Source organism: Lynx canadensis, chromosome A2 (assembly GCF_007474595.2).
Source record: "Lynx canadensis isolate LIC74 chromosome A2, mLynCan4.pri.v2, whole genome shotgun sequence".
NCBI lineage: Eukaryota > Metazoa > Chordata > Mammalia > Carnivora > Felidae > Lynx > Lynx canadensis.
In genome coordinates, this window is record NC_044304.2 from 104,061,340 (window position 1) to 104,086,975 (window position 25,636).

Below are 25,636 nucleotides of genomic sequence, written 5' to 3' on the forward strand. Positions count from 1 at the left end.
ACTTTTACACATACATCTCAGATGATTTTGGAAGCATGATTCTTACAAATCTATTCAAACTCCCACTGAGCCCAAGAAGGGGCTCTCCTTTCTGTAAGGTACAGGCCTGCCTTCCTCTCTTAACAGGGTGGGACATGAGCACAGAGGTGAGGAGGAGGAAGAGATAACTGGGTCATACTTAAGAGAATAGAAATTGACATTTTTACAGAAAGTCTTTTTTTTTTTTTTTTTGAGGGGGGTATGTCTTCTACATCTTACATTTTGTTTGAATCAAGATGTTCACACTCTAAGTGACACTTGGACTGTAATAGGTAAGGAATAGCTTCATCTTTCCCCCCCTTACTTAACACTTTGAGCATGCATTGGTAGATGGCGGTTCTGAGAAAAGTAGACAACATTGTTATTAAGAGAGCAGAGAGACACCAGAGAAAATGATCATAAAGGAGCAATGAGTACAGAGATTTAGAGGAGGTTACTGAGAGATGTTACTTCCTGTAAGAAGTTCTGCATATGTGGCTTTATCTTGGAATGTCCAGGAACTTAACAGTGTTCTGATTAAGCCACAATGAGCATTGCCACCTACCTGAGGGCAAAGGAGGGTTACAGCAAAAGCCTAACAGCATGGCCTGAGACATGGACATTACACAAGGTAAAAATCTCACACTAGAGACAAATCGAGTAAAGGGTGATTTAAGTAACTTCTTCACTCATTAAACATAATTCCTTTTTTTTTGAATGTCTTCCATACAAAAGTCATGACTAATTGTTTTACAGTGTCTAGCAGAGTATCTTACATGTGATAATTCAAGAAGTATTTGTTTTGTCATAAGTGATTTGTGCTTTGTTATAATTAAGAGCATGCTTCTATGCACTCCTTTCTAAATTAGCTTGAAGCTACACTATAGTGTCTTCAAAAAGGCTTTCAAATAAGAATTCTGGTCCATATCCTAGATTAGATAGTGATAAAGAAGCAAATCACCCTCTAAAGAGAGATCAGTTGTGCCAATTTTGTGTGGTTTCTATTGAAACAATCCAACAAAATAGTATAATACTGTGTCATTCTTTTTTTCTTTTTTTTTAAACCAAACAGACCTTCATGTTTATAGAGCAGTAGTTCTAAATCTTTTGTGGGCTCACAGGTCATTTTGGTAAGGCAAAAGTGTCAATGGACCAGTTACTAGTATATCCCCCTCCTGAACTGCTAGAATTGAACAGGAGGAATAAAATATTTATGACATTCCAGTAACGTACTTCACTCATTATTGCCTCATGCCAGGAACAAAACTAAGGCTATTTTCATGTTGTAAACATGAATATAGTAACCTTCATTTGTCCAAAATAGCCAGCTGGCTACATGTCTTGCCTTCCATCTTTGTAACAAGAGGCCACCCAGTATTTATCCTAACAGTGAACTTCCAATACGTTCCCTAGTGTTAGGTCACATTGAACCCAGTCTCCTTCATATATATAGTGTTGTAAAATGTAACTAATTTATGAATAAAGTAATGTATTTTCATAAAATTAATTTTGATCAGTTCATTAATTCTTAATATATGGGTTACACGATACTGATCTGCCTTCTGAATTAGTGACCTTTTACAGTATCAGAAGTATAGCTTTTGTGCAATGCTATTTTATTCTATTCAGTAACTTCAAAGTTAGTAGGTGCTGCACGCGTTTTATAAGGCTGTTAGCTAAATTCAAGTAACTGCAGATTATTTCTCAACCATTTTGTACAAATGGAGTTCATTTTATTCAAAGAGATCAACTTGAGGATTATCTGGAAGACCCCTGAGTGCATACACTGACGATCACAGTTTTAGAACAATCATATGATTTTTATTCCTTCTCTTCAATAAGACAGATGCAATGGAATTTGTTTTCATGAGTTTTTTTTGTTTAAATCTTTGATTTAAAGTAAAATTCTCATCTTTGTGACCACCTATTTGCTTTTAAATGATTTGCTTTGCCTAATACAGTGAATGTTTAATAAGGAATTAGTGCTTTCTACATTTAATTCTTAGTGAAATAGGTAGAAATTTGTTAATTTTTGAGGCAACAACATCTGATAATCTGATGTTTTTTGTAATCGTTGCAAATAATCCAATGAACAGCAGGGGGAGCTCAAACTCTACTATGAATGTAAAACACCTAGTCTAAACCACTTTTATAGCAACACAGCTATGTTTAAGATAAAATAGCTTATTATACAATTTTTAAAAGACCTGAAAACCTAATGTCCTCCCCTCTACCAAATGTTGTTGCAGTAAATGTTGCCTGAAAAATGGAATTGCTTTTTAATGGCACCTTTTGAATTTTCTTTTCACACACAAGAAGTCTACCAAATCAGATAGATAGTACTTCACTGTGCCTTTCCCAGGGCTACATCTCTGAAAAATACAACTACTTCCAAAACAGTGAAAAAGTTGAATGACTCCTTTTCACTTTTGAAATTAAACAGTTCTCATATTCTAAGGTAAATGAATGAAAACAAAAGATGACACAATTAAGAGGTAAGCACTGAAAAAACTTCTAGACCAGTGGTCAGCAAACCACAACCTGCAAATGAATGTGACCTGATGACTGTCTTTATAATGGGAGGTTTACTAGGGAAACTGCCGTGTTCATTCTTCTATGTACTGTGTATTGTCTACACCTGCATTCTTCTGATGACAGAATTGAAAGTTGTGACAAAGACCTGGCTGAAAATTTCTACTATCTGGGCCTTGACAGAAAAAGTTTGCGACCCTTGGTCTAGATATTTAACAAATCCCTGGGCAAAACACTTATTCTCTCTTGAAAATTTTAGCTTTTGAAATCATACAAAGACTCCCTCAAATTTTAGTAGTAAGAAAGACACAACCATGGATACATTTGACATGAAACGAAGAATGTGAATCAGGAAAAAGAAGAGTCAACACACAATTTTGATTCCTTGTAGTTACAAAAATTATCAAGACCTTATTTTCTCCATCTGCTCAAAATTAAAAAGACAACCAGCTCCTTTTTTTCTTTTCTTTTCTTTTTTTAACAAAGATAACAAATATAAAAATCTAGTCATAAACAGCCTTCAAAGTACAATTAAAAACCAACTAGAGAGATCCATCTTTTGAAAGGTTAATGAGTTCGGGATTTGAACATTTAAATCCCTGCCATGTGGTTGATTTCGCAATGGCTGCAGCAATGAGGAAGAGTGTATACAGCAGATGTAATAGCGAATTCCATCCTGTTGCCATCCAAACTGAACTTTGTACTCTTTAGAATACAAGAACTTGCAAATGTCTCCATGACACTCTGAGCACATATGTCTTCATCCCATATGAAAAGAGGCAGTTTCTATGGCAATACTGGTTAAGTGCCTATCATGCTGCACTAATATAGTGCAAAAATGTGCCTTCCATATAGCAAAAGAGATGCAGGCAACCAGTTTGAAAATTAGGGAAAGTAGAAATATATTAACACAAGCAAATAAGTTTTCCAGACAATAACCACTATAAAATACTGAACTTGAGGACTTTTTTTTTTCTCTAAGATCCTAGTACATGTCCAGCATTCGTATTTTGGAGAAAGACACGAACTAATTCTTAGAAGAAAGTCTTTGCCTCTGAAATGCAGGTTAATGAAAGCTATCATCAACGACCAAGATGCTGAATTTACTCAATGGATTTTCTGCTCCGCTTAGAGCTTATCTTTTATTCACCATTAAAATTGCTTATTAACAAGTACATAGTCTGACGTAGTAATGTGTATCATTCAATTGCGTATACATGTTGTTATGCTTCACTATAGTATTGTAGAGATCTTGGTATAAACTCTTCATGCTAAAATGTTGTTACGGGTTAACACTGCCGACAGAGGCTTGGATCAGGCATCCTAACTGAACAATTCCACAACCATATTTTAGAGATGAATGTGAACTGTCAGTTCGTAGATTTCAGAAAAGATCACAGAAAACTTAGAATGCAGCATGTATTCAACTAAAACTCCTAGAATTCTCAGGGCTGTTTTTTTTTTTTTTTTTGTTTTGTTTTGTTTTTTTGTAAGTGGTACTGTCTTAATATCTCCAATGGCACTGTGATTTTCACTCCTTTCTTTGATGCTCTTTTAAAAAGTTACATTGCATTTTAATTCACACAGTATGAAGAGCTTTGTGGCTTCTGGATGTCTACTGCAAAGTCAGAAATCTGAAACTGGTTGTTGCCAGGGTAAGTTATATTTTACATGTCTGCGTCTCCATCATAGGCTAAGGTTAAAGGTTTCAGTCGGTTGTTTTGCCTTCTTTGGGGTTTCTTTGGCTTTTTGCTGTAAACAACACAACAACAATAGGAGAAAGAATCATTTGTAAATTTTACTGTTTCAAATGACAAACTTTGAAATGTATTGATAAAGTTGCTAATTGCCTGTATGACCTAAATTCAATCTTAGAATTGGATACTCTGGTATCTTTGAATTTCTTAGGTATGGTCTGAATAAAATTGAAAAAGAACTCCTCCCGTATTTTATTATCTTATAAAAGTGAATTATCAAATGGAATTCCTCTGGTACTAACAATGGAAATACTGTAGTATAGTCATTTATATTTGAGCAGAAATCTTTGTAAATAATACATAATTTATAATATATGTTTAAAAAGGTAGTTGAATCGGATTAGGTATGACCATAATCTCTTCCTCCAGTGGTAACTGAGGATCAGTCTGGAGTTCACCGTAAGCATATGAAGCAGTATTCTCTTGCAGAACCAAGGAGAACACACTTAAGATGACCTGGCGCAGCTCTGGCTCATTTTCAGATTTCAAACGGCTCAGATTTGGTAGGTTTTAGACCAACTATGACAGAAGCCATTTTTATTTAGAATTGCAGACGAACACTCAATGTGGAATACTTATTTGATATAGTTTGCTGTTCCTGTGTTATGGTCAACCGACAGTATTTTTGCTGAAATAGATTGTTGTGCCCCCTTAGATTGTGAAATAGTTACTCACCAAGCTAGATAAATCATGGAGACAATAAAGATGAGTAACACAAATGCCCCAGCTGCTACACCGTAAACCCAGGTCTTTAGTCTCCCATCTAAGAAGAATGGATATTAGTCATTAATTTACATTAGTTTGGTGTGTGATTATATATTTATATATATATATATATATATATATATATATATATATATATATGAGACAGTCTTTAACTATGACCAATGACCAGCCACATATGACCACATTGTTTCAAAACAAAATGAATTATTGCTTAGGCACAGTTAATGATGAATGCAACGCTGCTACTATGAGTTAGATGCTGCTTCATTAAAGGTAAATTATCAATGAGACTTGAAAGGCAAAGAAATCATGTTTTCAATTAAATTTGTGTTCAGATTTCAAGTTTATATGCCTAAATTTTTGCTGCTGCTTAACTAAATTTTAGTTCAAATCAAATATGTGTGTAATGCTAAATAAACATTTTGTTCTGATTTTCACTCTAAGAATGGCAATTACAAGAAGAAAAATAAGGCAATTTCAAGAAAGTCCAATAGCTTAGGGTTGATGCAGACAGGTATTTGAACATAAATTTTGTCACTTTAGCCTTTTTTTTTCCCTAGATGAATTGAAAGTGAATCTATTCAACATTTTTTTAGAATTAATCTTTTATCTAATTTACACTTACACTGTATTTTAAGGTTCATTTGACAACATCATTTGCGAAAATAGCCAAGTTTGATTATAACATATAACTTTTTAACTCTGAATAATTTTTTTCTAACTTTTCTATTATATGGAATTAGGCAAGACAGGAACTTCCCTAATTTGGTTTTCTGGTCTTATTTTCTTTGAACTTCTTAGTTTTGTGTTGAGAATAAACTTCAACTAGAAGATAGTATTAATAACCTTACCTAACTTAATCTGAAACTCACATCAACATATATTTTCTGTTGCATACATAAAATTAAAGGTGCTATTGGTGCAAAAATTATAGATTGGGCAAATGGACTTCCGAGACACTCTGGTTTATTTAATATTTGGAAGGCATCAAAAACAAATGTTTTTTCTGCCTGAAGCTGGATCAACCCAGGGGGTCCATTAGTTGGAAACAATCTGTTAATATTCTAAATAGCCTTCTTTTCAATTCTAAAGACTTAAAAAATTAGACACTGGTTTAAAATCTGCCCTGAGAGTTCTTCAACAAATAATCTTTGAATTCCTCAAAAACCAAGAACAATGCCTAAATGTACTTTTTAAGAACATAAACCTTTTTAATATACTAAAGTACTCACTTTAGGAAAGCTATATATTAAACTTAAAACACTCTTTTTAAAAACCAGTTTTGATTTGAGGAGATCTGCATGGATTCTTATTCAAGGTCACAATTGCTAACAGCCATTTGCTGGTCCACGATCTTGAATACTGAGAGAAGAGTTTCCCGTGTTTGCAAAGACAAGTCAGCTTTGCAAAATATATTGTATTTCAGCTAAGAACCTTACCAAGGCAGGGATAATGTGGTTAAATCAAAGTATTTGAGCTACCTCACTCCAAAACTGAAAATACTTAAAATCCTAATAATGATTCTCCAGTAAGGGAAAGTGTTTTGACTTAATACATTCCAAAGAGAGATGTGCTAGCTATGAGGATTCTTTCTTTTCTCATGTTTCTAACAAGTATAAGGTAGACTGCACCTGGCTTTGCCTGGAGATTTCCTTTGGTCACTAACTAGTAATTTTTCTTGGTGTAAGAAACACCATCATGATGTTACCTACCATATAGCCTTCATAGCACAATTTTAAGCACCAGCGTTAGTTCCAGGAATAAGCATATAGTTGATTTCAACTGGGGAGAGAAAGTATGCAGAGTAGGGATAGCATTTTATTAGACCTTCAAGCTTTTGCCTGTATTGGCTTCAAGTCCATTACTAGACACATTAAGAATGTCTGTTTAATATGACAGGGGTCTGGTCAGTCTTCAAATTTAGATCATCCCATCTAGACAGGAAGGCTCCATCCCTGCCCTTCTGTATCTGATGCTAGTACAGGTTCTGATTACTTCAGTTTATCAAACGGAAGAGCTGATAGAAATTGGGCTGGCCACCAAGTGCCCCTTGGCACAGCACTGCATTACTGATGTTCCTATTTTAGGTTCAAATTATTACCCGTCTGTGGTCAAATGAAAAATTCTTGAATGTCTTTACAGTTTTATTTGTTCCAGTTCTGAATGACAATACACTTTTTTCCTCATTAATATTTTCACTGTTAGATTTCTTTATTTAATATGATCGTAATTATACTTGTAAATGTAGGTCTGAGATCAAAATAACTAATATCCTAAATTTTTTTTCCATAGAAGAAAGTCATTTCTCTGAACTTTGAGCATGAGTGCTTTCTTTATAATAGTAAAAACATAATATATGGCAGTATCAGAATAAATGAGTACAGATGAAATAATTAATAGCTCATATGAAAATGCTTGCTCATTCTTTTAATCCTTTGACATGGTTAAATGTATAAGTAAGAGATTCTACATCAACACTGTCTAGTCACTTCACCTGGCCCAAATGGCTGTAGAAACCAGGTCCTTCCCCGTCCTGTTGGGTTATTGGAGGATGGGGTTGGATGTACTGCGCGACTCGTTTTCACATCTCCTCTTTTGTCCTCCACAGTGGGTATCACCACCACGGGGATAAGTGTGCATTGCTCAAGTGTACCATTAGAAGACATGACTTCAGTGTATCCTTCTTCACAACTGCATGTCCTCATCTGCAGGAGAACAAGAGGATTTCTACACATATAAGGTGATCTTTGAAAGCATGACACATAGGACTTGAAGAGAAGGCTTTCAAGAAGTATTGTTTTGGAAGTTTACCACATGTAGTTTCTCTCTTAATTACATAAAAAAGGACATACATTTTTTACTGTACACAAATTATTCTAACAGAAACAAGTACATTCAGAATTATTTACATTGATAAACGGAGAGGTCCAGAAATTAAGTTGCAGGCCTCAAGACATGCGTTTTGGGGGGGGGGATGGACTGTACAAGAGTCAGTGGGGTGAGAAATAATGAAGCTAGTTTATTTATCCTAATGAATTCACACATACCTCACTACAGTAAGAGTGGGGTTGACTACACGGTGGGTTACAAGACCTGTCAGCATCAGGCTGGCGCACCACCAAGCAGCCCCCTGCAGAACAGAAAATCATACATTGACAAGCAGCATCTCTTGCAATGATAGAAATACACTATTGTATAGACATGTCTTTGAATCCTGAACCACTTTGGGAATCCATGGATTTTTCTGAGAGCAACTGATTGTGAGATAGTTGGTTAACCTTGACCACTTTATACAGGAACTTGAGGCTCTTTTTTATTTTTCTTAACATTTACTTATTTTTTTAAAAAATTATTTTTTTAACATTTATTTATTTTTGACACAGAGACAGAGCATGAATGGGGGAGGGTCAGAGAAAGAGGGAGACACAGATTCTGAAACAGGCTCCAGGCTCTGAGCTGTCAGCACAGAGCCCGACGCGGTGCTCGACCTCACGGACCGTGAGATCATGACCTGAGCTGAAGCCGGTGCTCAACCGACTAAGCCACCCAGGCGCCCGAACATTTACTTATTTTTTGAGAGAGAGCATGAGCAGGGGAAGCACAAAGAGAGAGGGAGTTATAGATTCTGAAGCAGGTTCCAGGCTCTGAGCTGTCAGCACAGAGCCCAACGTGGGGCTCAAGTTCAAGAACTGTGGGATCATGACTTGAGCTGAAGTTGGATGCTTAACTGACTGAGCCACCCAGGTGCCCCAGAGACTCTTGTTCTTCTTCAGAGCAGATGGCACAGAGCCTGGAACTCAGCAGGTGCTCAGTAAGCGCTTGTTTTTTAGTTGCTGCTTTGAAAACACTAATTGCACAAGGGCTATTTCTATCCTAGTCCCCCCTGTTGGCCCAGTTCAACATTACAAAACAGATTTAATTTTCCTTCAAAGTTAACTTTTTTCTTGGCTATTCAAAGAAATAGTTGTCACATTCTTTGAGATGTCTCTTTAATTTACATGACTACCACATACATGTTCTTCTTTAATAATGCGTATTTCTTTGAGAAAATTTACAATTCCTGCTAATTCAGGAGTTTTGGGGGTAGAGGAAAGAAAACACTTGTAGCTACTAGGAGGTATATTTATGTTATTGTTTAAACTTGACATTGCAGCTCTGATTTTTCTTCCTTCTCTTTCTTCTTTTCAAGTAGAGTGTGCCTGCATAAGTTGTTAAAAGTGAGGTTTTAAGATGGGAACAGATGTCCTAGAAAAACCATATTGCTGATATGGAAGGAACTTAGAGTTTCAAACCATACTTGCTCACTTGAACAGAATTTTAGGAAAGCAAGTTTTTTCCTTTATTTATGGAACTGATCATCCCCTGGGATTTAATCAACGCTAACTATTGTTAATTCTTTGCCTTATCTCTCAATAATATAAATACACTGTTTATCAAAAAAAAATTGTGATGGGAAAGCAGTTAGTCATTGCAAGGCAATTGCAGTTAAATGTCCACATTTGAGTTATTATCATTAAACACATGAAGAAAAAGGAAAATAACATCTTGATTTCTAATAAGGACAACTTCATAAAACAGAAGCAGGCAGTCAAGGTAGGTAATATACTTCACATGCTTGTCTATTTCTCATAAAGAAATCTTACCACTCCTAAAAGATGGAAGAAGAATGCATACAGAGTTTATCACAAATCATTTACATGTTGGCTTTTTGGTATCAAAGAGTATTAGAAAGAAATGGAATAGTTTAACGAATTAAAAAGAAGGTAAGCATATGATTTCTACAGTAAGTCTTTTAAAATTTGACTTACCTTGACATTGGGGACTATCCCCAATTTTAGTGAGAAAAGAGCTTTTAATATGTAGAAGAAAAGGCAAACAAATATTATTTGCATCCATATTTGGAAAAAAGCCCTGAGAAGTAATAGGACCCTCTGGGGAAGCTGCAACAGCCCCTCTGAATAGTTTAAAGAATGCAGACCATCATTTTCAACACTTGAGTCGAATGTACCACCTCTATAAATGACTTCAAATTTAGAAAATCTATGCTTCCCTTCCCAGGACTCTTTCTCCCCATATGCCTCTTAACAGTGGTGTGGTTGGAACATTTTCTGCCTAATACTGAGAGAGAGCAAAGAGTTTCCTGGCAGGGGTCTCTTCTTTGTTATATATGTGTCCACTGGGGGTTGCTATTATCAATGGTTTCTTGATACAGATTTGTCATGTATAAAATCTTACCTTCACAAAAACATAATTTGATATCCTGTTCCAGCTTTCATAGGGAGGAAATAAGTAATTACGTTTAAATAAATGCAGGTAATTTAAAATTTAATATAAAAATTGATGCTTTCCAAAAAGCATATTGATTCCTGTTCCTGTTATCTTGATGTATATATTACAGCTAAATTTATAAATGGACATTACTCACAGACACCCAAATGCACATTACTTTCTCTCGCTGCCAGAGGGTCAAAACGATGGCAGTAAGTCAGCAGGTTCCCCTAAAGCAGTTAACTGTCAAAACTCATGCTACTGCTGCACTATGAAGATCTCTATAGATTAGACTTACACAAATAAATTGTTGAAGGAGAGATCTTAGATCTTTGGGTCATATGTTTAAGGTTGAGGTTCTGGCTCCAACCTTGTTTTTTTTTTCCTAGGAAATTTGCAAGGTGGTTCAGTACATACCTGGAGCCAAGTTTCTTGCTACTTCATAGGGACATTAAGATCCCTTGCATTTACTGAGTTTAGATAAGGAGACTTGAAGTAATTGCAGATTAGAGAAGCTCTTTGGGGGTCTATTTGGGTCAAGGGACATTTCAGAAAGATTTTTCATTTGGATTTCTTCTTTGAGTATAGAATTTTTGAGTGGAGACAGAGTGGGTTAGCTGCCCAGATAGTCTGGGCTTGAGATTTGCCAACAGATTTTTACCTATTAATGAATGGAAAACTAAAACATAGATTTCTGAATTATCTAAGTATCAAGATACTTAGATTTGTAAAACCATACTCCCTTTGTGATACTTTTGGTCTGCATGTATATGGTCTCTAAGATCCAGAAACAAAATATATATCTATATATTTAGCATGTGTTAAGTTATTCACATATAAAAATTGTTAGGAAAGATAACCTGAGAATTATGATAATTTACTGGAATTAGACTATTTTAACCAAATTCGTGCAGCAATGTCTAAAATGGCTAGATGAGGGAGAATTTAATTGAAACATTAAAAAATAAAATAGTCATTGGTCGCCAGTTACATATAGCCTAGTTACTGAATTCGAAACATGTTTTGGATACCTTGAGTATCTTTGTTTCCTTAATTGTTTAACCAACTGCATGTGTGTTACAGGAAGACTTTCAAAAACCAAAAAAATTTGGCGGTTTACCTGTTACGTTTATACCATCTGACCTTTGACACCAGACTGTTCGGGAAGAACCTTTCCAAGCACTGGCCATCCATTTGTATTCATAACACTGTCCATCTGCAGGGACACAAGAAACATGAACAGAAGCATTCTGCTGTCTAGAAGGACAATCATGGGGCAAGTATATTAGGAACATATTTATAAACAACTGAAAAGTGGTGAATCCATCTCAAAAAATGATTCGAATGTTACTGTCCTAAAATTACCATAGAAATGTTATAAAATTCCCGATACATTCCTAAATCCCAACTAATGTTTTATGTCCACTGTCATATCTGATGTGAACTTGGATTTTTAATATAACGTAACGTTCAAAGTATTATAAAATATCAAATTTACATACAGGGGCAAATAATAACAAAAATGTTCAATTACTTATGCAGTTTTAACAAATACTACCATTTAGACATGTTTGCTTTAGTTTTCTTTTGTCTGTTGGGGAGTGAAAAATAAGATGAACGTGATGTCCTATTATTAGGTCCTCTTCCTGTTGTGATATTCCTCCATATCTATCCAGCAAAAGCCACTATTTTAAAGTAGATACATGCATTCCTTTGCCATGTTTTTTTATTTTTAATATAATACATTATATGAGGTATGTATATATCCATAAAATACAGCACATCTGGTCCTCAAACAACATGGAGGTTAGGGGCATGTACCCCTATGCAGTCTAAAGTCTGTGTAGAACTTTGACTCCCCAAAATTTAACTATAAACAGCCTACTGCTGACCGGAAGCCTTACTGATAGACAGTCAGTTAACACATACTTTGTATTATATGTGTTATGTACTATGTGCTTAAAATAAAGAAAACCATAAGGAAGAGAAAGTATAGTTATTGCATTTCTATTAAAAAAAATCCACATGTAAGTAGACCTGCAGGATTCAAACCATGTTCAAAGGTCAACTGGATTATTAAAAATTCTAAAAGTATACTGTATGTATCAATCTGAAACATTCAGTATTGTAGAAGAAATATTTCTATGTGATTTTTTTATAATGTAGCTCTGGTCTTACTTAACTGCTTATATAAAATTCCACTGTACTAAATGCCACAGTTTTTTGTTTGTTTGTTTTTAGCTATTTCTTCTCTGGATGGCCTTTTAGGTTGTTTTCAATTTTTGCTATTAGTACAATGCCTCAGTGGTCCACCTTCTGCAAGTCTCCTTGTGCTTCTTTAGAGTAAACATCGAGAAGAGAAATTGCTGTGTATCACCATATGGATGGCTGCAACCTTCCTAAATATAACTTTTTTTTCCCTCTCCAAAACAACAATCCACACACCCACCAGCAGTGAATAAGTGTTATCATTGCTTAAGTCTTTAATAACATTGATAACTGCCAGATTTAAAACTTCTGGTTTGTCTGGTGGGTGTGGAAGCTGTATTGTCATTCAAAAATTTTTAATGTTTACTTACTTTTGTGTGTGTGTGTGTGAGAGACAGAGTGTGAGCAGGGGAGGGCAGAGAGAGAGGAAGACACAGAATCCGAAGCAGGGTCCAGGCTATGAGCTGTCAGCACAGAGCCAGACAGGAGGCTCAAACTAGTGAACTGCGAGATCATCACCTAAGATAAAGTCGGATGCTCAACTGACTGAGCCAGCCAGGTGCCCCTATATTGTCACTTTAAATTGTAGTTCTCTAATTACTAAAGCTATTAAAGAGTAACAAATGTTTTGGGGGCATTTAGAATTCCTTTTATGAGAATTGCTTCTTTATATCTTGTGGCCATTTTTTTATCCTACTGAAATCTGTGCCTTTTCTTATTGAATTGTGGGAAATATTTATTCTAGGATAGCAGTTCTCAAAGTATCCTGTAGAGAACCTGGGAGACTTTGACATTCTCCCAGGTGCGTGTGTGTGTGTGTGTACTTTTTCAAGTACACATTCATGTGAGTAGAGCTGGGTTTTCTTCATATACATAAACCAAAATAAGACTGCAACAGATTGAATGCAGAAGTAGAGAATCCACCTGTCTTCCTTTAAGCCAGATATTAGAGATTTGCAAAAATGTAAAACAAGACCATACTTGTCAAAGTTACTGTTTTTGTTTTGCAAAATAATTATTTTTCAGCAAGTATGTTATTTACGGTTACACAAAATTGGTTTATGATTATTTTAAATCTTTTCATTTTTAATACAAACTTTTATGTATCTAAAATTCACAAAAGAAAATTTGGATCAGTCGTTGTCGATACTAATCCTTGGAAATTAATTGCCCTCACAAATATATTTTCTAAGTCTGTAGTTTCTTTCTTAGCCTTGTTTATGATCATTTATTATGTAGAAGATTGAAATTTTAATTTAAAATAATTTTTCTTCCTTCCCATTTTTGTTCTTTTTGCGTCCTATGTAGGAAATTATTCCCTACCTTGAGTTTATAATGATATTCTCCTATATTTTCTTTTAAATGTTGTATAGTTCTATTTCACTTTCAGGTCTATAATTTATCTAAAACAATTTTATGTATGGTGTGAGATAAAGATAATTTTAAAAACATTACACGGGTAACAAGTTATTGCAACATTATTTACCCACCTACTACCCTACTGACTTTCATTTCTGTCATGTATCCATATATGACAATTTGTTCCTGAGATTCATTAGTTTAATTGCTTTATTGTTGACTTGTCACTCTTTAAATTATTAATGCTGTAGAATAAATTTTGAAAAAAGCCATGTAAGTCCCCTAATCTCTCCCACTTTTTCCTTCTTGAAATTCTGGGATCTTATTGGTCTTCAACCTCTTTGTATTAATTTTTGGGTCAATATCTCATAACACATTAAAAATCTGTTCAAATTGCCAGGGTGCTTGGGTGGCTCAGTCAGTTAAGCCTCCCCACTTTGGTTCAAAAATGATACCATGGTTCATGAATTCAAGCCCCGGGTGGGGCTGTGCTGACAGCTCAGAGCCTGGAGCCTGCTTTGGATTCTTTGTTTCCCCTCCCTCTCTTTGCCCTTCCCTCACTGTGCCTTGTCACTCAAAAATAAATAAATACTAAAAAAACAAATCTGTTCACATTAGGAAATGCTCAGCACGGTGAGTGTAGTTATCATCTGTCACAATACAAAGTTATTAAAATCTTACTATATTCCCTCTTATCCCTCTGACTTATTTACGTTGTAACTGGAAATTTGTAACTCTTAATCTCCTTCGCCTATCACTTACCCTGGCAACTACTAGTTTGCTCCCTGTATTTATGAATCTGTATCTGTTTTCTTGTTTTGTTCATTCGTTTTGTTTTCTAGGTTCCACATATGAGAGTAATCATATGGTATTTATCTTTGTCTGACTTACTTTCATTATACCCTCTAGGTTCACCCACATTGTCTCAAAAGGCAAGATCACATTCTTTTGTATGGCTGAGTAATGGAATATTGCACACACACGTGTGTGTGTGTGTGTGTGTGTATTATACCATATATTTATCCATTCATTTATTGATGGACATTTAGCTTGTTTTGCTCTTGTAAATAATGCTGCAATAAACATGGGGTGCATAGGTCTTTTTGAGTGTTTTTCTTTTATTTGGGTAAATACCCAGAAGTGGAATTACTGGGTTATGGTAATTTTAATTTTCTGAGTAACCAACGTACTGTTGACCACACTAACTGTACCAATTTACATTCCCATCAAGGATGCATGAGAGTTCCTATTCTCCACATCTTTGCCAACATTTATTTCTTAGCCATTCTGACTGGTGTGAGGAGATACCTCATCGTGGTTTTGGTTTACATTTCCCTGATGATTAGTTGAGCATCTTTTCATGTTGGCTATCTATCTGTGTCTCTTTCTTGGGGGGGAAAATGTCTATTCAGGTCCTTGCACATTTTTTAGATTTTTTTGGTGTTTTGTATAACTTCTTTATATATTCTGGATATTAACCCCTTTTTGGATTTATGATTTGCAAATATCTTCTCCCATTCAATAGGTTCCTTTGTTGTTTTGTTGACAGCTTCTTTCTCTGTGCAAAAGCTTTTCATTTTAGTGTAGTCCCAATAGTTTATTTTTGCTTTTGTTTCTCTTTCTGGACATCTAGAAAAATGTTGCTAAGGCCAATGTCAAATTACTGCCTACTTTTATTCTAGGAGTTTTATGGTTTTATGTATTCTATTTATGTCTTTAACCCATTTGAGTTTATTTTTGTATGTGGTGTAAGAAAGTGGTCCAGTTTTATTCTTTTGTATGTAGCTGTGCAGTTTTACCGGTACCATTTATTGAAGAAACTGTCTTTTCCCTATTGTATCTTCTTGCCTCTTGTGTACCAGATTAATTGATCATGTAAGTATGGGCTCTCTATTCAGTTCCATTGATATAGGTGTCTAATTTTGTGCCAGTTCCACATGTTTTTGATTACTATAGCTTTGTAGTATAGTTTGAAATCTGAGATTGTGCTGCTTCCAGCTTTGTTGCTCTTTCTCAGGATTGCTTTGGCTATTCAGGGTCTTTGTGATTCCATATAAATCTTAGGAGTATTTGTTCTAGTTCAGTGTAAAATACCATTGGTACTTTGAAAGGGATTATATTTACTCAGTAGATTGCTTTGGGTAGTATGAACATTTTAACAATCTTTTCCTAATCCATGAGCATGATAGATCTTTTTATTTATTTGTGTAGTCTTCAATGTCTCATCAATGCCTTATTGTTTTTAGTGTACAGGTTTTCACTTCCTTGGTTAAGTTTATTCCTAGGTATTTTGTTCTTTTTGGTGCAATTATAAGTGGAGGTTTTTTTTTCCTTTCTGCTACTTTGTAATTAGTGTATAGAAATGCAACAGGTGTCTACATATCGATTTTGTATCCTGCAACTTAACTGAATTCATTTATTGTAATAGTTTTTTGGGGGAGGGTTTTCTATGTATAATACCACATCATCTGCAAGCAGTGACAGTTTTATTTCTTCCTTACCAACTTGCATGCTTTTCTTTTTATTGTATGATTGCAACATCTAGGATTTTGAGTACTACACTAAAAGTGGTAAGAATGGATAACATCCTTGTTGTACTTCTGTTCTTGATGGTGAACAACTAAGAGCTTGTCTGAGTATGATGTTAGCTGTGGGTTTGTCATCAATGGCCTTCGTTGAGACTCACTTTGTTGAGTTTTCATCATGAATGGGTGTTGTATTTTGTCAAATTCCTTTTCTTTATCTATTGAGATGATCATGATTTTTTTCTATTTTGTTTGTTAAAATTTTTAATGTGAAAATCATAGTAATGTGCCCGATTATTTCTTTGCTTTCAACTATTAAGCTTCGGATTACACTTGGGCTGGAACCTTCTTTACCAGGTTGGCAATAGTGAGCATCCTTGCTTTGTTAGCAATTGCAAGGGAATGTCTCTAATGTTTTCCCTGATATTATCATGTATGCTGTTAGTTTTTGTAGATATCATTTATTAGGTGATTTCCTTCGAGTTCAAGTTAAATTGGAAGTTTTCATTGTGAATTAAGGTTACTTTCTACAACACATTGAATAATCCTATGACTTTTTTTCTGTTGGTATGACTTACATCATGATTAATTATGGTATTAAGGATTTGGTTAGATAATCTTTTATGATTTTGACATCTATTTTCATTGGTGACATTATTGACTAATTTTACTGCTACACTCTCATGGAGCAGGGAGGATTTTCCTTATCTTTTTTTCCCCACACAATTTTTTTTTAAGATTTCACATAAAATGGAGTTGTTTATTCCTTTAAATTTTGGTAAAACTCCATATAAAGTACCAAAACTGAAACAGGAATAAATAGATAATTTGAACAGAGCCACACCCAGTAAAGAAATCAAATTAGTAATCAAAAATCACCCCAAAAACAAGAGTCCAGGGCCAGATGGCTTTCCAGGGGAAATCTACCAAACATTTAAGGAAGAGTTAATACCTATTCTCTTGAAGCTGTTCCAAAAAATAGAAATGGAAGGAAAACCTCCAAACTCTATGAGGCCAGCATTACCTTGATTCCAAAACCAGAGACGCCACTAAAAAGGAGAACTATAGACCAATTTCCCTGATGAACATGGATGCAAAAATCCCCAATAAGATATTAGCCAACCGGATCTAACAATACATTAGAACAATTATTCGCCATGACCAAGCGGGATTTACCTGGGATGCAGGGCTGGTTCAGCATCTGCAAAACAATCAATGTGATTCTTCACATCAATAAAACAAAGGACAGGAACCACATGATCCTCTCAATAGATGCAGAGAAAGCATTTGACAAAATACAGCATCATTTCTTTTTTTTTTAAAATTTTTTTTTTCAACGTTTATTTATTTTTGGGACAGAGAGAGACAGAGCATGAACGGGGGAGGGGCAGAGAGAGAGGGAGACACAGAATTGGAAACAGGCTCCAGGCTCCGAGCCATCAGCCCAGAGCCTGACGCGGGGCTCGAACTCACGGACCGCAAGATCGTGACCTGGCTGAAGTCGGACGCTTAACCGACTGCGCCACCCAGGCGCCCCGCTACAGCATCATTTCTTGATAAAAACCCTCAAGAAAGCAGGGATAGAAGGATCGTACTTCAAGATCATAAAAGCCATACATGAAAGACCCAATGCTAATATCAACTTAATGGGGAAAAACTGAGAGCTTTTACCCTAAGGTCAGGAAAAAGCAGGGATGTCCACTCTCACCACTGTTATTCAACATAGTATTGGAGGGCTTAGCCTCAGCAATCAGACAACACAAACCAAAGGCATCTAAATTGGCCAGGAGGAGGTCAAACTTTAACTCTTCGCAGATGACATGATACTCTATATGGAAAACCCAAAATATTCCACCAAAAAACTGCTAGAATCGATTCATGAATTCAGAAAAGTTGCAGGATATAAAATCAATGCACAGAAATCGGTTGCATTCCTATGCACCAACAATGAAGCAACAGAAAGAGAAATCAAAGAATCGATCCCATTTACAATTGCACCAAAAACCATAAAATACCTAGGAATAAATCTAACCAAAGAGGTGAAAAATCTATACACTGAAAACTATAGAAAGCTTATAAAAGAAATTGAAGAAGACACAAAGAAATGGAAAAAGATTCCATGCTCCTGCATAGGAAGAACAAATATTGTTAAAATGTCGCTACTACCCAAAGCAATCTACATATTCAACGCAATCTCTATCACAATAATATCAGCATTCTTCACAGAGCTGTAACAAACAATCCTAAAATGTGTATGGAACCAGAAATGACTCCGAATAGCCAAAGAGATCTTGAAAAAGAAAATCAAAGCAGGAGGCATCACAATCCCACATGTCAAGCTGTATTACAAAGCTGTAATCATCAAGACAGTATGGTACTGGCACAAGAGCAGACACTCAGATCAATGGAACAGGATAGAGAACCCAGAAATGGACCCACAGTGTATGGCCAACTAATCTTTGACAAAGCAGGAAAGAATATCCAATGGAATAAAGCCAGTCTCTTCAGCAAGTGGTGCTGGGAAAACTGAACAGCGACATGCAGAAGAATAAACCTGGACCACTTTCTTACACCATACACAAAAATAAACTCAAAATGGGTGAAAGACCTAAATGTAAGACAGGAAGCCATCAAAATCCTCATGAAGAAAGCAGCCAAAAACCTCTTTGACCTTGGCCTCAGCAACTTCTTACTCAACACATCTCCGGAGGCAAGAGAAACAAAAGCAAAAATGAACTATTGGGACCTCATCAAAATTAAAAGCTTCTGCACAGCAAAGGAAACAATCAGCAAAACTAAAAGGCAACTGACAGAATGGGAGAAGATATTGGCAAACGACATATCAGATAAAGTGTTGGTATCCAAAATCTATAAAGAACTTCTCAAACTCCACACCCAAAAAAACAATAATCCAGGGAAGAAATGGGCAAAAGACATGAATAGACATTTCTCCAAAGAGGACATGCAGATGGCCAACTGACACATGAAAAAATGCTCAACATCACTCATCATCAGGGAGATACAAATTAAAACCACAAAGAGATACCACCTCAGGCTAGTCAGAATAGCTATAATGGCTAAAATAAACAACTCAGGCAACAAGAGATGTCGGCAAGGATGCAGAGAAAAGGGATCTCTTTTGCACTGCTGGTGGGAATGCACTCTGGAAAGCAGTATGGAGATTCCTCAAAAAATTAAAAATGGAACTATCATATGAACCAGCAATTGCCCTACTAGGTATTTATCCGAAGGATACAGGTATGCTGTTTCAAAGAGGCACATGCACCCCAATGTTTATAGCATCACTATCAACAATAGCCAAAGTATGGAAAGAGCCCAAATGTCCATCGATGGATGAATGGATAAAGAAGATGTGGTACACACACACACACACACACACACACACACACACTGGAGTATTACTCGGCAATCAAAAAGAATGAAATCTTGCCATTTGCAACTACGTGGATGGAACTAGAGGATACTATGCTAAGTGAAATTAGAGAAAGACAAATATCGTATGACTTCACTCATGAGGACTGCAAGATACAAAACAGATGAACATAAGGGAAGGGAAGCAAAAATAATATAAAAACAGGGTGGGGGACAAAACATAAGAGACTCTTAAATATGGAGAACAAACACAGGGCTACTGGAGGGGTTGTGGGAGGGGGAATCAGCTAAAAGGGTAAGGGGCATTAAGAATCTACTCCTGAAATCATTGTTGCATGACATGCTAACTTGGATGTAAATTTTAAAAAATTAAATAAAAATACAAAAAGAAAGTTTGGTAAAACTCAAAGCCATTTATGTTTTAGTTTGTTTCATGTATAAGTAAATATTTGATACACTTGAGTTTCTAATAGTTACATAATCTATAGTTTAGATTCTGTATCATTCTTGATAAATTATAAAATTTAGATTATCTTGAAGTTTCTATATTTATTAGGAAAATTTATTGATAATTTTTATTTTTTTTAAGTTTATCCATTTTGGGGGGGCAGAGAGAAGGAGAGACAGAATCCCAAGTAGGCTCTACACCATCAGTGCACAGCCCTACATAGGGCTTGAATTCACGAGCCCCGGAGATCATGACCTGAGCCATAATCAAGAGTCAGACGCTTAACTGACTGAGCCAGCGAGGCACCTCTAGTCATAATTTTTAAAACTCTACTCTATATGATGTAGTAGTTATTTTGCTCTTTTTTCCTGATTTTTTCCTTGAGGTGGTCTATTTAGTTAGTTTGGTCAACTATTGGTTGTTGATTATTTTGTTTGTTTTCTATCTCACTGAATTTATATTTATCTGTATTAGTTACATTCTACTTGAGTTTAATGCTTAGCTCATTTTAATCTTTTCTACTCCCCTATTTAGGCATTTCAGGCTTTAAGTTTTCTTGTAAGTACTTTTGTGCTAAATCCCACATACCATTTGATGTGTAACGCTTTAGAAGTGTCGTTTCCAGTTTTTATTGCTGTGTGCATGGTGACATTTCTTTCGCAATTGCTGTGTTACTGATTTCTAATTTTATTTCGTTGTCATTTGGGGGTGAAAAAATTTTTCCTTGGGTCTTTTTCATTTATTGTAACCCCTGACTTTTCTCTACTTCATTACCTACACCCTTCTAGGACGTAGGGGATGGTTCATCTGTTTGGTAAATTAGGGAAGATTCAACTGACAAGGTGCATAATTATACCTAATTCTTGGGTTAAGTCATTTAGCCCATTTGGCTTTTATTCTAAGCCTTCTTCACTAACATTCCAAGCTTTTGTCTCCAACTTTTCAGTAAAAAAAAGTAGTATTTTGGCTCCTATTTGCTATTAATTGTCATACTCTTTAATTGTTTCCAAAGACAAGCAGGAAGGAGAGGACCTATGTTCTACACTAGATATAAAGTCTTTTGTTTTCATTTAGACTGCCTCTGTGTTCCCAAAGTATGACATTTTAATACTCTGTTGTTTTTGAAAATGTCATGTACTGTTTATATTGGGTGCATGGCTCTATATGTGTGTATACATTCACACATAGACACATAAACATGTATGTTCATGTGTTATGTCATATTCTTACCAATACTTTGATTTATCAATTGATAAGAATATAATAAAAATCTCTCATTTTGATGTGGATTTGTAGTTTATCTTTGTTTCCTTTAACTTAAATAAAGGATATTGTGGGGCGCCTGGGTGGTGCAGTCGGTTAAGCGTCCGACTTCAGCCAGGTCACAATCTCGCGGTCCGTGAGTTCGAGCCCCGCGTCGGGCTCTGGGCTGATGGCTCAGAGCCTGGAGCCTGCTTCCGATTCTGTGTCTCCCTCTCTCTCTGCCCCTCCCCCGTTCATGCTCTGTCTCTCTCTGTCCCAAAAATAAATAAACGTTGAAAAAAAAAATTTTTTTTAAAAAAATAAAGGATATTGTTAGAGTCATACATGATCAGGATTGTCCTGAGTGTCCAAATACTGTGCTCTTAATTATCTGGGCCTTCTGTAGCTAATAAAACTGTGAACCATTTTTTACATTTCTTATCTAATTTTTGAAGGGTGAGAGATTTTTCTTCCTGTAACTTTTTAGAATTCAGAATCCTACTCTTAATTCTCAGTCTTAAGAGATCTTAGCAAATTTACTTATTGAACAGAAAATTCTATATCTTACGCTTTTGTCTCTTAAAACTAAATTGAAAAGATTTCATGAATTGCAGCACTCACCATCACAAGATTTTGTTTCTAACATTTGCTCTGGGCATAGATGTTGATTTTCTAGTTCTTGTATGATCACAGCTCTGGAACGGACCTGTATTCCACCAAAGCCTAGGTCCTCACCATTCACGCAGGTTATCTGACACAGGCTCCACGAAGACCAGTCCTTCAGATAACAGTCACCTGCAAAACACCGGTTGGTAGTTCATACACATACCCATAAACAGCAGCCGTCCAGCTAGTAATTATATTTCTTCACCTCACCGGGAAATGTTTTTTGGTATGCTAGTCATACATGATATTTATAGGATTTAGATAAGTATTTAATTTTTGCAAGTTTATATGTGGTTTACAAGTGTATATTGATGTTAGTCTTGGAGTGGATGTTGCTGAATAGAAACTACAGCTTCCAGGATCTTGTGCCTTATGATTCACCTCCTCTTAAGAGACAACAAACAGTTGATTAAAACCTACCACCACTCCAGGGACGCCTGTGTGGCTCAGTCGGTTAAGGATCTGACTCTAGATTTTGGTTCAGGTCATGATCTCAGGGTGGTTGGTGAGTTTGAGTCCCGCGTCAAGCCCTGCACTGTTAGTGAGAAGCCTGCTTGGGATTCTCCCTCTCTCTCTCTGCCCTTCTCCCTCTTTCTCTTTCGTGCATGTGCTCTCCCTCTCAAAATAAACTTTATATATTAAAAAACAAAAACAAAAAGAACCTACCACCATTCTTGACATTATGGTGAAGAGGTTTATTAAGCACTTGGTAGTACCAATGAAAATCTAAATATACATGAAATTTGTCTTGTAGATATGCATAATTTCAAAAACACTTGAACTCCAAGGCTGAGAAAACTGGCATTTATACTTTAGTTTTTCCTATTTCTTGCCAGAGGTGTGAGGTGAGACAGTCAATTGAGCAGCAACTGCAGTAGTAGTAATAATCCTTGTGACTTTATCTGACCTACATCTTCAATCGAATTATTTTTTTCAATTATTTATTGAAGAAGAATATGCATGAAAAATGATCACATATTATAAATGTTCAAATTTTCACAGTCTGATTTTATAAGTTTGCGGCCAATGCCCAAATCAAGCAACAGGACATTCTCAGAATTTCAGAAACCTTTCTTGTGTGACATATGGAATCGTACCATCCGTATCTGTAAAAAATACTTCATTCATTTATGTTTGCAGGATCCACATGTATTTATGTAGTTCCACTGTGATCGTTAGTGCTGTATTTTACTCCATTATATGACTGTATCAAATTTAGATACCATTCTTTTGATGGGCAGGTGGAGAGTTATACATTATTTCTATAATGAATACTGCTATTGTGAACATCTTAGTGTGAGTCTTTGAACTTATATATGCATTTCTACTGGGTGTATACTTAGGAGTGGAATTGCTGGGCCCTGGTGTATCCTGCGTTCAACATCTTCAACCATTTGGAGAACAAGGAGGATTTGATGAAATATACCTTTCCTGTATACCCATCCATTCTTCAGGACTGACTGGTGATACTGTACACAGGCTATAGTAAATTATGATAGACACGAATCCACAGGGATTCTTATCATTTTAATTATTCCAGCCATACCATATGCATAATTCATATTGCCTTATATTATGCTGAAGATGCCTAATATTAGCACAAATTTGCCTGGAGATCTGATTAATGAAAACATGTCTTGTGTTATAATTAAGAAATCTTGGCCAGACGTGAATAACTGGCTAATAGGTATATGTATAACAGTAAAGTGGAGTGATTTTTGTAGACCTTTATTATAGTATGTCATTAATAGTCAATGTCATCCTGAAGTGCAGAAAATTCTACTAAATTTTAGAAGTGTTAAGGAAAAAGAAACTACAAAGCATGTTTAAATACTTTGGGGTTACTCAGTTTTTAAATACATAGGAAAAACTATTAAAATTTTAAATAGTCCTCTCAAGATAAAGGTAATGTAACTATACCCCAGTGATTGCAAACTACATGGAAATAAAACATATCTTTTTTTTTTTTTTTTTTTTTACTGGTAGGCTTTATCTCTGTGATTGTATCACTTGACATAGTGTATTTTACAACAAAACTCAATAAATCTTTTAATATTTGTCTGTGAATTATATAATCGTCACCTCGAAAGAATCCATGTCAGGCTTTAAAGGCTGAATAACAGCAAATGACAGTGAGACATTGGGCTTGTACTAAACATACTTTTATGTTTTGACCATATAAACCATTATAATAATAAACCACACTATGCCTGCAAAAGATAGGACAAGTATATAAAATGCACTTCCTCCTTCAGTATTTTCCTTACTTTAAAGCTTATTAGCTCATATGTTGCTAGTTTTCAAAACCCATTATTGGAGAAAACTGGCAACTCGGATGAAGAGATGGTAACTTAGAAGAGCAGCCTCCTTCTGGGTTTGTAATTAATTTAATTAGAATAGTGTGTTTGTTCTGTTTTATGTTATTGTGGGATCTTGTTTTCTTTTGGGTAACTTAGGACAAATTTCAATCTTGTGTTTATTTATGTTACTTATTAGATTAGCACCAGTCTCTTCCATTAGAAGGTAAACTCAATGAGGACAGGGTATATATGTCTCTCAATGTATTGAGCCCTGTGTCTAGCCCCCAGTAACACCTGATAATAATAATAAAATGAGTGGGTGATTGTGCTGTAGGAAGTATAAGAAAACAAGTAGACAAACTCCACAGGAAAGCAGACACGAATTCCTGGCAAGGCTGCTATAGTGCTGCTCCGTGTTGTGGTTATCACGATAATCCTATTCATGGCGCTGGAGATTTGGCTCTGGAATAGATAGGCCTTCCAACTTTTAGTTCTGGTGCCTTTTGACTATGTGGCCATTTAGCACATCAAAGCCCATAGGTTCAGTCCTTGGCTCTGCCCAGAGCCCTTACCTGCTGCCACAGCCTCAACCTTGGTCAGCTGTGAAGCAAAATGATTTTATTGAATTGTATGTGAGAATGTGGACTGCAATCAGGCCAGTTTTTTGGGGGGTGGGGGGAGGGCAGGAAATGGAGTAGGGGAATTGCTGGATCAGGAATAGGTTATTATTAGCAGGTGCAGGAATGTCTAAGAAGCAACACTTAATCGAGGTCTAGAACGTAAGATTTTTAAAAAGATCTTTCTTCATTTGAAGTAGATGAAACTATAAGTACGTACAAAGGCTGTTGTTACGGTTGTGAGGAATGCCCTCAAAATCTAGCATATAGTTCAAAATATCAGGGATTATTTTACTTTACTGCTCTGTTTTAATTTTATTCAGTTCATCTTAATAAACTATAGAAACTGCCAATATTATCATCTCAAATAATTTACTTAAGAATGAATAAACTGATGAGAGAATGAGCAACCCATATCGTAAGCTTTTTACAGCATTTAGAGACCTCAATCCATTAAAATAAACTTTTGAAAATATGTCCTCCGTCTTTAAAATTTCCTTAAACCATAACTTTTTTATTTAGGTAGTCTATTTTTGTCTCCAGTCAAAATTTGTTTGCCAAATCCTTATTTTTATTT

At 35.6% G+C, this 25,636-nt stretch overlaps 1 protein-coding gene across 1 annotated transcript in view; it reads right to left on the reverse strand.

The window, feature by feature from the left end:
• Positions 1–233: 233 nt before the first annotated feature.
• THSD7A (thrombospondin type 1 domain containing 7A) overlaps positions 234–25,636 on the reverse strand; it is a 258,940-nt gene continuing 233,537 nt past the window's right edge. Inside the window, exons 23-28 of the mRNA XM_032592420.1 lie at positions 22,098–22,271; positions 11,422–11,517; positions 8,081–8,163; positions 7,528–7,738; positions 4,983–5,070; positions 234–4,302 (exon numbers count right to left, since the gene is read on the reverse strand). Of these exons, the coding sequence (XP_032448311.1) occupies positions 4,218–4,302; positions 4,983–5,070; positions 7,528–7,738; positions 8,081–8,163; positions 11,422–11,517; positions 22,098–22,271 (737 nt within the window). The 3' untranslated portion in view covers positions 234–4,217. The remainder of the gene's footprint in view (positions 4,303–4,982; positions 5,071–7,527; positions 7,739–8,080; positions 8,164–11,421; positions 11,518–22,097; positions 22,272–25,636) is intronic.